General features: G+C 45.0%; 2 protein-coding genes across 2 annotated transcripts in view; both read right to left on the bottom strand.

The window, feature by feature from the left end:
* The window catches only part of ZC3H13 (zinc finger CCCH-type containing 13), a 56,569-nt gene extending 49,578 nt beyond the window's left edge, over nt 1-6,991 (bottom strand). Inside the window, exon 1 of the mRNA XM_084611760.1 lies at nt 6,733-6,991. The gene's annotated coding sequence lies outside the window, so the exon portion shown is untranslated. The remainder of the gene's footprint in view (nt 1-6,732) is intronic.
* A 1,334-nt stretch (nt 6,992-8,325) lies between these two features.
* Nucleotides 8,326-12,286, bottom strand: part of CPB2 (carboxypeptidase B2) — a 38,264-nt gene continuing 34,303 nt past the window's right edge. The window contains exons 9-11 of the mRNA XM_084628768.1: nt 11,339-11,541; nt 8,758-8,842; nt 8,326-8,636 (exon numbers count right to left, since the gene is read on the bottom strand). Of these exons, the coding sequence (XP_084484894.1) occupies nt 8,452-8,636; nt 8,758-8,842; nt 11,339-11,541 (473 nt within the window). The 3' untranslated portion in view covers nt 8,326-8,451. The remainder of the gene's footprint in view (nt 8,637-8,757; nt 8,843-11,338; nt 11,542-12,286) is intronic.

The raw sequence follows: 12,286 nt of genomic DNA, 5'->3' as shown, positions 1-12,286 counted from the left end.
ACCAGAAGGATACACTATATCTACAGACACTTATTTAAGCTGTTACAGTACAAGTTTTGTTATTCGGCATGTTGAGAGAATGGGATTGGAGATATCTGTGTGTGTGCTGGTAAGTCAGAAATTCCGGTTAACAAAGAGGGAGGGAGTTTGGCAGCGGGAGTGGGCTCAGGGCAGGGGCACCAAATCCAGGCGGTGCTCACCTTGGGAAGCTCCCCGCAAGCGGCAACATGTCCCTGTTGCTCTGGCGGTTCTGCACGCTGCCTCCGCCTGCAGGCGCCACCTCCGCAGCTCCCCTTGGCCACTGTCCTAGGCCAATGGGAGCTGCTGAGCCAGCGGGCTGGGGGCAGCAGCAGCAGAGACATGCTGCCACTTGTAGGGAGGCGCCCAAGGTGAGCACTGCCCAGTCCGGCACCCTAAAATTTCCCCCGCACCCCAACCCCCTTCCCCTTCCTACACCCAAACTCACTCCCAGAGACGGTGTCCTGCACGCCCTCCCAAAATGCTGGTTTCTAGAGTTTTTCAGTTGGCAAAGTGCAGAATAACACAGCTTTTACTGTATATAATTTAACTTGCATGTATTTGGAATCTTATTTTTTCCCCTTTTTATGATGTTAGAAAATGGCGAACAATGCATTTCTTGTTTACTAGATGATTAATTTTTTTTACTTGTGAATTGTGTCAAACTATTTGGATGGAAACAAATTCAATTAAATGCACAAAGAGCATTTTAAATTTTTGTATTAGTTTAATAAATTACCTTATAGGTACTGAGTATGTGAGAAAAAAGTTTACCAAAACATAGATTCATAGATATTAAGGTCAGAAGGGACCATTATGATCATCTAGTCTGACCTCCTGCACAATGCAGGCCATAGAATCTCACCCACCCGCTCCTGCGATAAACCTCTCACCTATGTCTGAGCTATTGAAGCCCTCAAATCATGATTTAAAGACTTCAAGGAGCAGAGTCTCCTCCAGCAAGTGACCCGTGCCCCATGCTACAGAAGAAGGCGAAAAACCTCCAGGGCCTCTTCCAATCTACCCTGGAGGAAAACATTTTGCATTTAGAACTGATTTATTAAACAAAGCAAGTATTATCTGTAGTTAGTGAATTGAATTGATTGTTTCTAGTCACCATGTCGTTCAAGATAGTCATGGAACTGAACTAGCTGAATAAACTAAAATAAAGAAAGAACGAGGAGTACTTGTGGCACCTTAGAGACTAACAAATTTATTTGAGCATAAGCTTTCATGGGATAAGCCACTTCATCAGACACATGCAGTGGAAAATACAGTAGGAAGATATAGATATACAGATATAGATATATATACAGAGAACATGAAAAAATGGGGGTTGCCATACCAACTCTTAACGAGACCAATCGATTAAGGTGGCTATGATCAGCAGGAGGAAAAAAAAACTTTTGTACTGATAATCAGGATGGCCCATTTCAAACAGTTGACAAGAAGGAGTGAGTAACAGTAGGGGGATAATTAGCATGGGGAAATAGTTTTTAGTTAGTGTAATGACTCATCCACTCCCACTCTTTATTCAAGCATAATTTAATGGTGTCCAGTTTGCAAATTAATTCCAGTTCTGCTGTTTCTCGTTGGAGTCTGTTTTTGAAATGTTTTTGTTGAATAATTGCAACTTTTAGGTCTGTAATTGAGTGTCCAGGGGCATTGCTGGCACTTGATGGCATATATCACATTGGTAGATGTGCAGGTGAACGAACCTCTGATAGTGTGTCTGATGTGACTAGGCCCTCTGATGGTGTCCTTTGAATAGATATGTGGGCAGAGTTGGCAACGGGCTTTGTTGCAAGGATAGGTTTTTCCCCCTACTGTTACTCACACCTTCTTGTTAACTGTTTGAAATGTGCCATCCTGATTATCACTACACAAGTTTTTTTTTTCCTCCTGCTGCTAAGAACCCCACCTTAATTGATTGGTCTCGTTAAGAGTTGGGTATGGCAACCCCCATTTTTTCATGTTCTCTGTGTGTATCTATATGTATCTTCCTACTGTATTTTCTACTGCATGTATCTACTGCATGTATCTGATGAAGTGGTCCCACTAAATTTGTTAGTCTCTAAGGTGCCACAAGTACTCCTTGTTTTTTCTGCCGATACAGACTAACACGGCTACCACTCTAAAATGAAGAAAACACTCTCTCTACACCTACAGAAGAAACTATTGCTGTCAAAAGCTGGTCTAGTACTTCAACAAATTCTGGTTCTAGGTGCTTAGTCAGTGATTTCCACCAGTTCAGTGGTTTGACTTTCTTTAAGACTTCTGTAGCAAACGTGTACTGCTTAATATTTACTTTACATTATTTTAATATATTATAATAAATGTAGGCCTTAATAAACTGTCATAATTTCACATTTAATTTTAAATAGTTTTTTTTAAATAAGTTGGTATTTAAATAAAAAATCCAATTTCAATACAAATAATTTTTTTTTAAATCATTGGTTTTTATTACACACTTGAAGGAGATTACACCCACTGGGTTTACTTAAGTAACAGCAGCTGCTATACTATGATACTATGCCATGATTCAGGATAGAATATAGTGTACATTTAAATTAATAGTAATGATATACCTATAATTCAAATGTAGTCCAACATTTAGATTTTGTAAAAATACAATTTCACAAAATCTAAAGTTAACAAAAATGTTCACATGAAACATTGTTGATTTATCACTGATTTTGTTTTAAAAAGCAGAAAAAACGAACACTTTCCCTTGCAATAATAGCATCCTGCTTCAGTAGAAAAGCTAGCAATTGAGAGTAAATGGAAACTGATTATAAACAAAAGTGGCACTGAGTAGACTATTTTCATTGTCTAAGTGAAATGTAAAAACTAAAAGAACAAATGATAATAAGGTGGCACTAACAAGCAAGGCAATTTATGTGTATTGCCTGACTGTACAAGTTATCATCCTCTGCCATGTTGAATAGTGTCCATCTTTAAAATGCTATAAATCAGGAGTTCTCAAATTTCATTCCACCACACCCCCCTTCTGACAACGAAAATTACTACAGGACCCCAGGAGTGGGGACCAAAGCTGAGCCAAGCCAACCCTCACCACCGAGCGTGTGAGGGGGTGGGTACAGCGGCAAAGCCCAAGCCCCACTTCAAAGCCGAGGTGCAAGGGCTTCAGCCCCAGGCAGGAGGCCTGTAACCTTAGCCACACCGCACAGGGCTGAAGCTCTCAGGGGTGGGCTTTGGCCCTGGGCCCCAGCAAGTCTAAGCCAGCTCTGGCTATAAATAATATCCCATTAGAAAACAAGTCTTTTTTTAAATTGAAAATATTTTTAAAAATTTAACTGTACACTGATTATGCTACGGTATTCTGGGATATAGCAAACTAATGTCATTAAGAGATAAATAATGACACTTTTCTCCACACATTAGAGTGCTAAAAAAAGGTTAAATGTTGTATGTTCATATAGAGAAGCCAATTTTCAGATGCATAACATACAAAAACTGGAATGTCAACTTAAAATTAAAACCAAATTACCAGTCTTCAAGTTACACATGAAAATTTGTGTCTGACATGCAACAAATAATTACTCAGAGTTGGGTTTTTACAACCCTCTGCTATGAACATGGCTTCTTTTTTAAGTAAACTACACCTCTTATTTAACACAAAGCATCTTTATCATCTTAAGTGTATAGACCAATAATGGTAAGTAACTGATAGCAATGTTTCAGAGTAACAGCCGTGTTAGTCTGTATTCGCAAAAAGAAAAGGAGTACTTGTGGCACCTTAGAGACTAACCAATTTATTTGAGCATGAGCTTTCGTGAGCTACAGGTTTTCTCACCCCCCCCCCCCCATCCCCATACACACACAAACTCACTCTCCTGCTGGTAATAGCTCATCCAAAGTGACCACTCTCCCTACATTGTACATTGTAGGGAGAGTGGTCACTTTGGATAAGCTATTACCAGCAGGAGAGTGAGTTTGTGTGTGTGGTTTTTGGAGGGGGGTGAGGGAGTGAGAGAACCTGGATTTGTGCAGGAAATGGCCCACCTTGATTATCATACACACTGTAAAGAGAGTTGTCACTTTGGATGGGCTATTACCAGCAGGAGAGTGAGTTTGGGGGGGGGGGGGCGGAGGGTGAGAAAACCTGGATTTGTGCTGGAAATGGCCCAACTTGATGATCACTTTAGATAAGCTATTACCAGCAGGACGGTGGGGTGGGAGGAGGTATTGTTTCATGGTCTCTGTGTGTATATAATGTCTTCTGCAGTTTCCACGGTATGCATCCGATGAAGTGAGCTGTAGCTCACGAAAGCTCATGCTCAAATAAATTGGTTAGTCTCTAAGGTGCCACAAGTACTTCTTTTCTGATAGCAATGTGTTTACATTTGTGAATTGGGGTTAGCGTGCTATTGGTAAAATGCAACAATTCAGTCCCTAGGATTACAGAAAAAGGTAAGCAATAAAAAAAAGTATGGATGATGTCTTATATGCATGGTATTTCACATTTTGTCTGAAAAGGTAGGGAGCCACTTCCCAAAACAACTTTTACCATACTAAGGCCTGGTCTTCACTACGGGGAGATTGACACTGCTGGGATCGATCTAGTGAAAACCCGCTACATCGACAGTCAACCCTATTATTCCAGCTCCCCAAGAAGATTAAGGCAAGTCGACCAGAGAGAGTCTCCCATTGAGGCAGTGGAGTGAAGACACTGTGGTAAATTGACCTAAGCTACATCAATTCCAGATACTAGCATAACTCCCCCCTGTAGTGAAGATAAGTCCTTTGTCTTTAAATGCAACGGCCAGTTCCCATTAGGTCCCATTCAGTAGCACACAATCTATTGTACAGTAGAATCTACACTGCAAAATGTCTTGAAGCAGACCAATCTAAAAAAAAGCAATGGTCTAGGTCTAGCGAGGAGCCAGTAGAAATCCCCAGGTGTGATGCTGGAGACAAAAGGAAGAATCTATAATACTAGTCACACAAACCCATATCCTCAAGGATATGTAAGCACCCGACTCCTGTTGATTTCAATGGGAATCAGGCACCTAAATGCCTTTGAGGACCTGGGCCATCAGCATACACCAATGTTTTTCAAAGTACGCATCATGACCCAGTACCGGGTCATGGAATGTCAGACACATAACAGACTAGCTAATTAAAATTATAAAGATCGTTGTTGCGCAGCAGCTCTCAAGGGCCGCACAGCAGGGACCTGGAGAGGAGAGAGGTGGGGGTGGGCGGGAATTGGGGAGGGGAGCAAGTTGGGGCTTGCAGGGCTACGGCGGGCCTCTCCCCCAGCCCCAGAGCCAGAAGGGGGAGACACAGAAAGGCCCCTCACCCAGAGCTAGCTGCTGCTGGCAGGGAGAGGACAGGGGGGAGTCTTCTGGCCCCAGCCCTGGGCAGCCTGCTTGCACCCCAAACTCCTCATCCCTGGCCCCACCCCAGAGCCTGCACCCCCAGCCAGAGCCCTCACCCTCCCGCATCCCAACTCTCTGCCCCAGCCCTGAGCCCCCTCCTGCATCCTGAATGCCTCAACCCCAGCGCCATCCCACAGCCCTCACCCCCGCATCGCAACTCTCTGTCCCAGCCCTGAGCCCCCTCTTGCACCCTGAACCACTCATCCCCAGCTCCACCCTAGAGCACTCACCCCCACACACCACCCTCTGCCCCACTCTGGGCCACCTCCCACACTCCTTACCATAGCTTACTAAGACTAATGTCTAGTGTTAGGTATGTAAAGTGAGTTAAGCTGGAATGTATTGCAATATTATGATTTTATGAAAACTCTAGTGAAAAGATATTATGTTAGGTCACGGGTATCAACAATTTTCTTCAACTGGGTCACAAGGTAAAAAGGTTGAAAACCACTGGCCTAAACTACAAGTTCTAGATGGTCGTCAATGACAGAAGACTTTAAAGAAAAGACAAAAGCACCAAGGTTCAGGATCAATGCTATAAGGGCTGACAAGTTCTAAATTCAGCTAAAAAGGCTGATTACATTTCACTACTCTCAGCAGCTGTGACAGGGACCCCAGTACCCTGAAGCCCACAGAGGACAGAGATCACATATCTGGGAGGCAATGAGGAGCCCACAACAGGGTTCCCCTCTGTAAAGTATCAACCACAGAAATGGTAGGATGGCAGGTCTAGCTGGCAGTTCAAGTGTCGCAGGCTCTCTGGCTGATCGGTGCCTTGTCTGACCCACAGCTCTACCCCTGCTTCTTCTCACAAATCACACCCCGCACAATCTTCCCCCCATTCCTCTCTCCCAACCCGCCCCCCATTCTCATCTCAGCGCCAGGGCAGAGTCGCCCCCACAGCCTGGGGCCGATCCGCTCCCGCCTGCCCTTGCATCACGATTCCCCCTTCCCCCCCATGGCCTGGCACAACCCGCGCCCCCCACCAGCTGCTCTCCGACTCCCTGCCCGGGAGCCACCTGCCATCACCCTTCGGCCCCGCTGCCCTCCCAAGCCACAGCCCCTCAGCCCAGCGCTTCCACCGGGACCCCCGGCCTCTGCAGCCGCTCTGGCCGGCCCGCGGGGCGCAGGATGGCGGCGCGGGTGGGGAGGCGCCGCCGCCAGCACCGAGCTCCCCTCCTCCCGCCGCACGGGGATGCGGGGCCCCGCTGGCCTGCTCCTCGCGGCGGTGGGGGGAGGGGCCTATTCGCCGGGGGGGGGAGCCCCGCCCCTCCCAGGCCCGGTTTCCCCGCCGGGGCGCCACACTCACCTGCTCCTTCCGCTGCCTGGCCGGTCCCCGCCGCCTCCTCCGCCGCCGCCCGGGGCGGAGAGGGTGGGAGGGGGCGAGGGGGGAGTCCGTCCTCCCGGGCCTGCGCGCCGAGCCACACGGGGAGGAAGACAAGGAGCGCGGCCCGCTCCGGCAACCGAACGGCGCTTCCCAAGCCCAGGGGCTGCCGGGAAAGCAGCGCAACGAACCGGCCGGCCCCAGCGCCGCCGCCGCTGCTGCCGCCGCCGTCGGGAGGAGGAGCCTTGGCTCACCGGAAGCCGCCGGGCCGCCATGATCATGCGTAACAGCGCAACTTCCGGCCGCGCAGGGCAACGATGAGCCGGGGGGGAGGCGGGGGACGAGACGTCGAGGCTGAAATGCGGAAGGGTGGGGCCTAGTCAGGGAAAACGAAGGGGGCGGGGCCTGAAATGAGGGAGGAGCCTGGTCAGCGGAAGAGAAGGGGCGGGGCCTGAAATGAGGGGGGCGGGGCCTAGCCTGGGGTAGAGAAGTAGGGTTGCCGCCTTTCTAATTGCTGGTAAAGGGATCCCTCAAGGCCTCACCCCTGACCTGCCTCTTCCCCCCAAGGCTCCACCCCTGCTCCACTTTATCCCTTGAGGTTCTGCCCCCTTCACCAGCTGCTCCCCCAGGCTTCGCTCCTCCTCTGCCTCTTCTCCCCAAAGCCTCGCCCTCGTCACTCACCCCTTCTCCCCATCGCTTACTGGATCACCTTCATCTCCCTCCCGCACCAGTTGGCCGTCCTTTGCTCCGAGGCTGGGATAGGAGCTGCTGCAGCCTGACAAGGTGCCTGCCTGTAGGTAGGAGGCGGCCCTGGCTATGCAGGGACTGGCGAGGGTTAATCACGTGATACCTCCAGCGCCCCGCAGTAAGCAGACTTTTGGTGTCTGGTCAGTACGTCTGACTGGATACTGCGAGTTTCCCTTTTTGACTGGACTTTCCATAGGCATATCTCTTCAGTCTGTTCAGATGCTGGCCTGATTGGGAATATTGGACATTTGAGCTGTGTTGCGTAATAGTGAGTGGTTAGCTCAGTCATATGGTGTTGTTCCCACTTCCATGGCGAGGCACCTCAAAGGTAACTGCCACCATCTTGGCCGAAACATGAGGGATTAAACCAGGGACTTCTAGTGCTAAAAACATACGTGGCTACATCATGGCTACAGAGCCATGGCTCTCTAGCTGGGGTTGTAAGACATTCATACCCTCTGTGGATCTGGCACAGGGAGGTACCTGTAACATTGTCATCAGTGGGTTACACAAGCACTTCAGGTACAAATATTACAATTTGTTTTAAAAGTTGCTTTTCACCATTGTTGGTGTGAGTGAACTGGATTATTCAAAAATTCTCCAAAAGCAAACACTAAAGAGGTACTAAAACTGACAACATGTATTTGTTTGAATATTATTGGGCTTGGGAGGTTGCATTTGCACGGTTGTAGTTTATCTGTCACTACCCTTCTCACTCTACAGATGGCTACATTTAAGCCAAATTGTGAAGCAATTTAATATATGTCAAGGTGAAAGATAATGAATGAAACACCAACCTGTTGCTCCTAAACAAATAATAATTATAATAACTCAGTAAGTAATTCCTTTTATTTGAGTGAACTAAAAAAAAAACCACACTCGAATGAATGACACTGCCCATCGGGTCACCTAAATTACCAATTCAAGCAATGAAATGCCAAATTAAAATATAGCACATTAAACATTGTTGGTAACGTGTAAAGCTATTGCTTTGATACCACTAAGTGCTTCCATACAAGTGGGTTTAATTAGATTTGTAGGAAGCAAAAATCCATGTGTTCCTCTGTCCCGAAGTTCAAAGGTAAAAGAATACTTAATGCCAAGATCATAAGCCCAGTCATCTGAACCTCCAGGAGCTAAATCTGTAGGAGAATGAAAAGGAAACAGATTATTATCTGCAACCGTGGTCTCAGTCCTACACACTGCTTTGTGGTAGAGAGGATATTCTGTCATACTGATTATAGTACTAAAAATGATACTTACAGATAGTTTGTGCACCAGGGCCAGACTCATATATTTTGTGAGTTGTTTTTCTAATAGATTGAACTACTTTATTTGCCACAGATAGCTGAAATCAATAAAATATTAATTAACTTTTATAATTTAGTAAAAGTGTTTCACACTGACTCTGTTAGAGCATTGTAACCATCCACTATGGGTATAATAAAGAGAGAGGATCTGTTTACAGCATGGTTGTCCCCAGACCTGGCTGCATTGCAGTTTGTAATGTGAATATGTGGTTGGCTTTAGAATGCTTATAAGATGTGGCTAAACATGGTTAGGTTATGTCCATGATACAAATAGCATCTATGCTGCAATTGGACAGCAAACTCATCACCAAATCCATGATTCTGTGTAGCTGTCCTGTATTTTCCAATTCCAATTCCAAAAGGTTGTTTAAGTAACCTTTAAGTATTTTAAGTTAAAGTTAATGTTGAAGCATACAAAAAAGGATTTAATAATGGAACTGTACACTACCCTTGAACAACTGACTAGAATGAACTATTCTGTAATTAGTTTACAGGATGTCACATCTCTGCTTCACAGGTAAAGATGTGACAAATCTATATTTTCTTTACCCTCTTTCACAAATGCATTAGCTAGGATAAAAAAATAATTTAAAAGGGATATAAACCCTCAACTTTCAGGCCATAAGATGGTCACTAATTGAGGAGGCTTAGGAATAAACATTCCCCTAGAGGCAAGTTATTTCATGTTAGCTACAAGATTTTTTACTCCTTCCTGTGAAGGCTGGCACTGGTCACTGCTAGAAACAGCATACTGGACTGGATAGAGATCTGGTCTGATCAAATATGACAGTGTCTATGTTCCTACTGTATCACTGTACAAAGCCCATTAATTTAAAAAAAGAAAAAAAACTTCCATTAAAGAGACAGTAACAGCTAATTTTTAAAATCTTCCTTAAAGACCTAAGATCTGTGTGGGGAAAGAACGGATGGAATGGGAAGATTGGAGGCAACATGGAGGAGCAATCCCAAATACCCATCACCTGTTGCTGTTGCTTGGCTCCATGCCAGGGATGCTGTGGCATAAAGAATGTCATGAGACTGCCCAGGGAAGTTGTGGAAGCTCCTTCTCTGGAGGATTTCAAAAGGAGGCTGGATAGCAATGTTCCCTCCAATTTTTTATATCCATGTGTGGAATGATTTTGTTATGTGTACCAATAGGGAGGTGATGTGTGATGGGAGTGGGACCAAGGGGTTTGGAGTGTGGTAGGGGGCTCGGGGCTAGGGCAGAGGATTGAGGTGCTGGGGGGGGGGGATCTTTGAAAATCCAAATCCTGGATCTTTGAAGGAGGTTAGACTAGATGACCCTTGCAGTCCCTTCTAACCCTATGATTCTATGTCCACCCTGATGATGTCCTGTGTCTCCACATAGCAGGTCCCATGGAGTGAAAAGCCCTTCCCCATTCTGTCAGCCACTTCCTGCTCTTTCCCTGGTCCCATGCAGGAGGCACTTGGAGTAAAGAACCCCTGACCCACTCCTCCATGCACGGAAAGCACTAGGAAATTGGCCAGAGGGAGCAAGGAAAGGATTCTTTACTCTGTGGGGCTTCTCTTTTTACTCCTTACCCCAGGAAATCTTGTGAGGCTCTTCAGCAACCCAAGTAGCCTAACTGGCCTGCATATATTGGCTAACTCCAACCTAGCCTGGATCTCTTTTCCTAATCTAGATAAACCTGAAGACTTGGGGGCTAACCAGTGGAGGAAAAAGAACAATGGTGTTCTTCACTTCCCAGCTTCCCCTGTTTATCCTGTTGATTAATAGAACGGGAGCTGATCCTACGCAACTCCTAGACTCTGCAGGAGAGAGGATCCCTGATTGTGTGGACCTCCAGAACTTCACAGGACTTAGACTTCTTTTATATAGGCCTTAGGAGACCTTTAGCCCCAGGACCCCGGCTAGCGGACAACTTCATGACCTGCAGAATCAAAGAGGTGTTCTGCTTCAGTGGACTACCTATGATCTGCTTGTCCTCCTGAGGACCTCAAGATCTGTAAAAAAGGGCTTGTCTCCATCAGACCATTAAGACCATTTAAACATATTTCCCATAGAAAAAGATTTACAGAAGGTGCAGTAAAGGCTGCAGGCACCTATCAGTGTTATGGATGCACACTATTCAAGAGCAACAGAGTTAAAAAATGTTACAGACTCAGTAGGTTCAGATATAGGGAAAAACTTACAAGAAACCTGCACTTTAATGTATTGAAATGCAGTACTAAGGTACCCAAGTTACCTTTACTTTGCCCCCTTAGCGATACCTTAAAAATATCAGAAAGTCAGGCTACCTTATTCATCCAGAATAAACACTTTCATCTTATCAGTGTCCTCCAAAACTAGAATACTTTCTTGTAATCATATAGCGGTTGTGCCAACAACCAGCTTCCTTATGCTCTTATCCATCAAAAAATCAATTTTCCCAAATCTTGAGCAGACTTAAAGCCTACTGAAGGCGTCATTCACATTTCTCATTAAATGTCCATTCCTGCAAGGTGATGAAGGTGGGAGGTATAGACGAAACTTAATAAGTGGTAACACTTACCAGCTCATCATGGTCTTTACTTTTATTTGTAGTGTAGGAATATGGAAACAGTACCATCTGTGAGTAAGAGTGCATAGTTATATATGCCTTAATGTGATTTTTATGCTTTTGGAGAAAATTAGCTACAGCTTTCACTTCTGGTTCAGACTCAGGATAGGGTCCACAGTATATCTCATGACAATCATTATGAGAGGCACCTCTACCTGTAATAAAATAGAGGATACAATGTCACCTGTTGAGTTCTTATAGTATATACTGAATTGTCTCATGGCTCAGTGACAAAATAAAGCATTAGGATGCTATACAAGTGAGCATAGAATCTGGGAGACATTGGATGCATCATTACTGCATGTATCATTATTGCACCATTTAAGCATCTTGGCCTGATTCTCCTCTACCTTGCCTTATGTTAAAAAAATTGGAGAGGATACAGAAAAGGGCCACAAAAATTATTTGAGGGCTAGAGAAAATGCTTTACATTCAGAGACCTAAAAAGCATAATATGTTTAGCTGATCAAAAAGAAGTTTGAGAGGTGACTTGATTACAGTGTATAAGTACCTTTGTGGGGAGAAAACATGGGTACTAAGGGATTCTTTAATTTAGCAGAGAAGGACATAACAAGAACCAATGGCTGAAAGCTGAAGCTAGCTAAATTCAAATTGGAAATAAGGCACACATTTTTAACAGTGAGGGCGATTAACCATTGGCACAAACTACCGGGGGAAGTGGTAAAATTGGAACAAACTCTGCACATGGACTGCCTGTTGGATTATAACCTTTTAAATTGATTCCAGAAGGATTTTTACAAATCAGCAGCCTCACCATCTCTGTTATGAAACTGACCTAAGAACTTTATTCATATCCCTATGTATATTGATCTTTTAACCATAGCAACTCTCTTTTTTCTTTTTATTAATAAATCTTAGATTTAGTTAATACAGATTGAC

Source organism: Lepidochelys olivacea, assembly GCF_965140295.1.
Source record: "Lepidochelys olivacea isolate rLepOli2 genome assembly, chromosome: 1".
Classification (NCBI taxonomy): Eukaryota; Metazoa; Chordata; order Testudines; family Cheloniidae; genus Lepidochelys; species Lepidochelys olivacea.
This window is presented reverse-complemented; position numbering and strand designations above follow the sequence as displayed.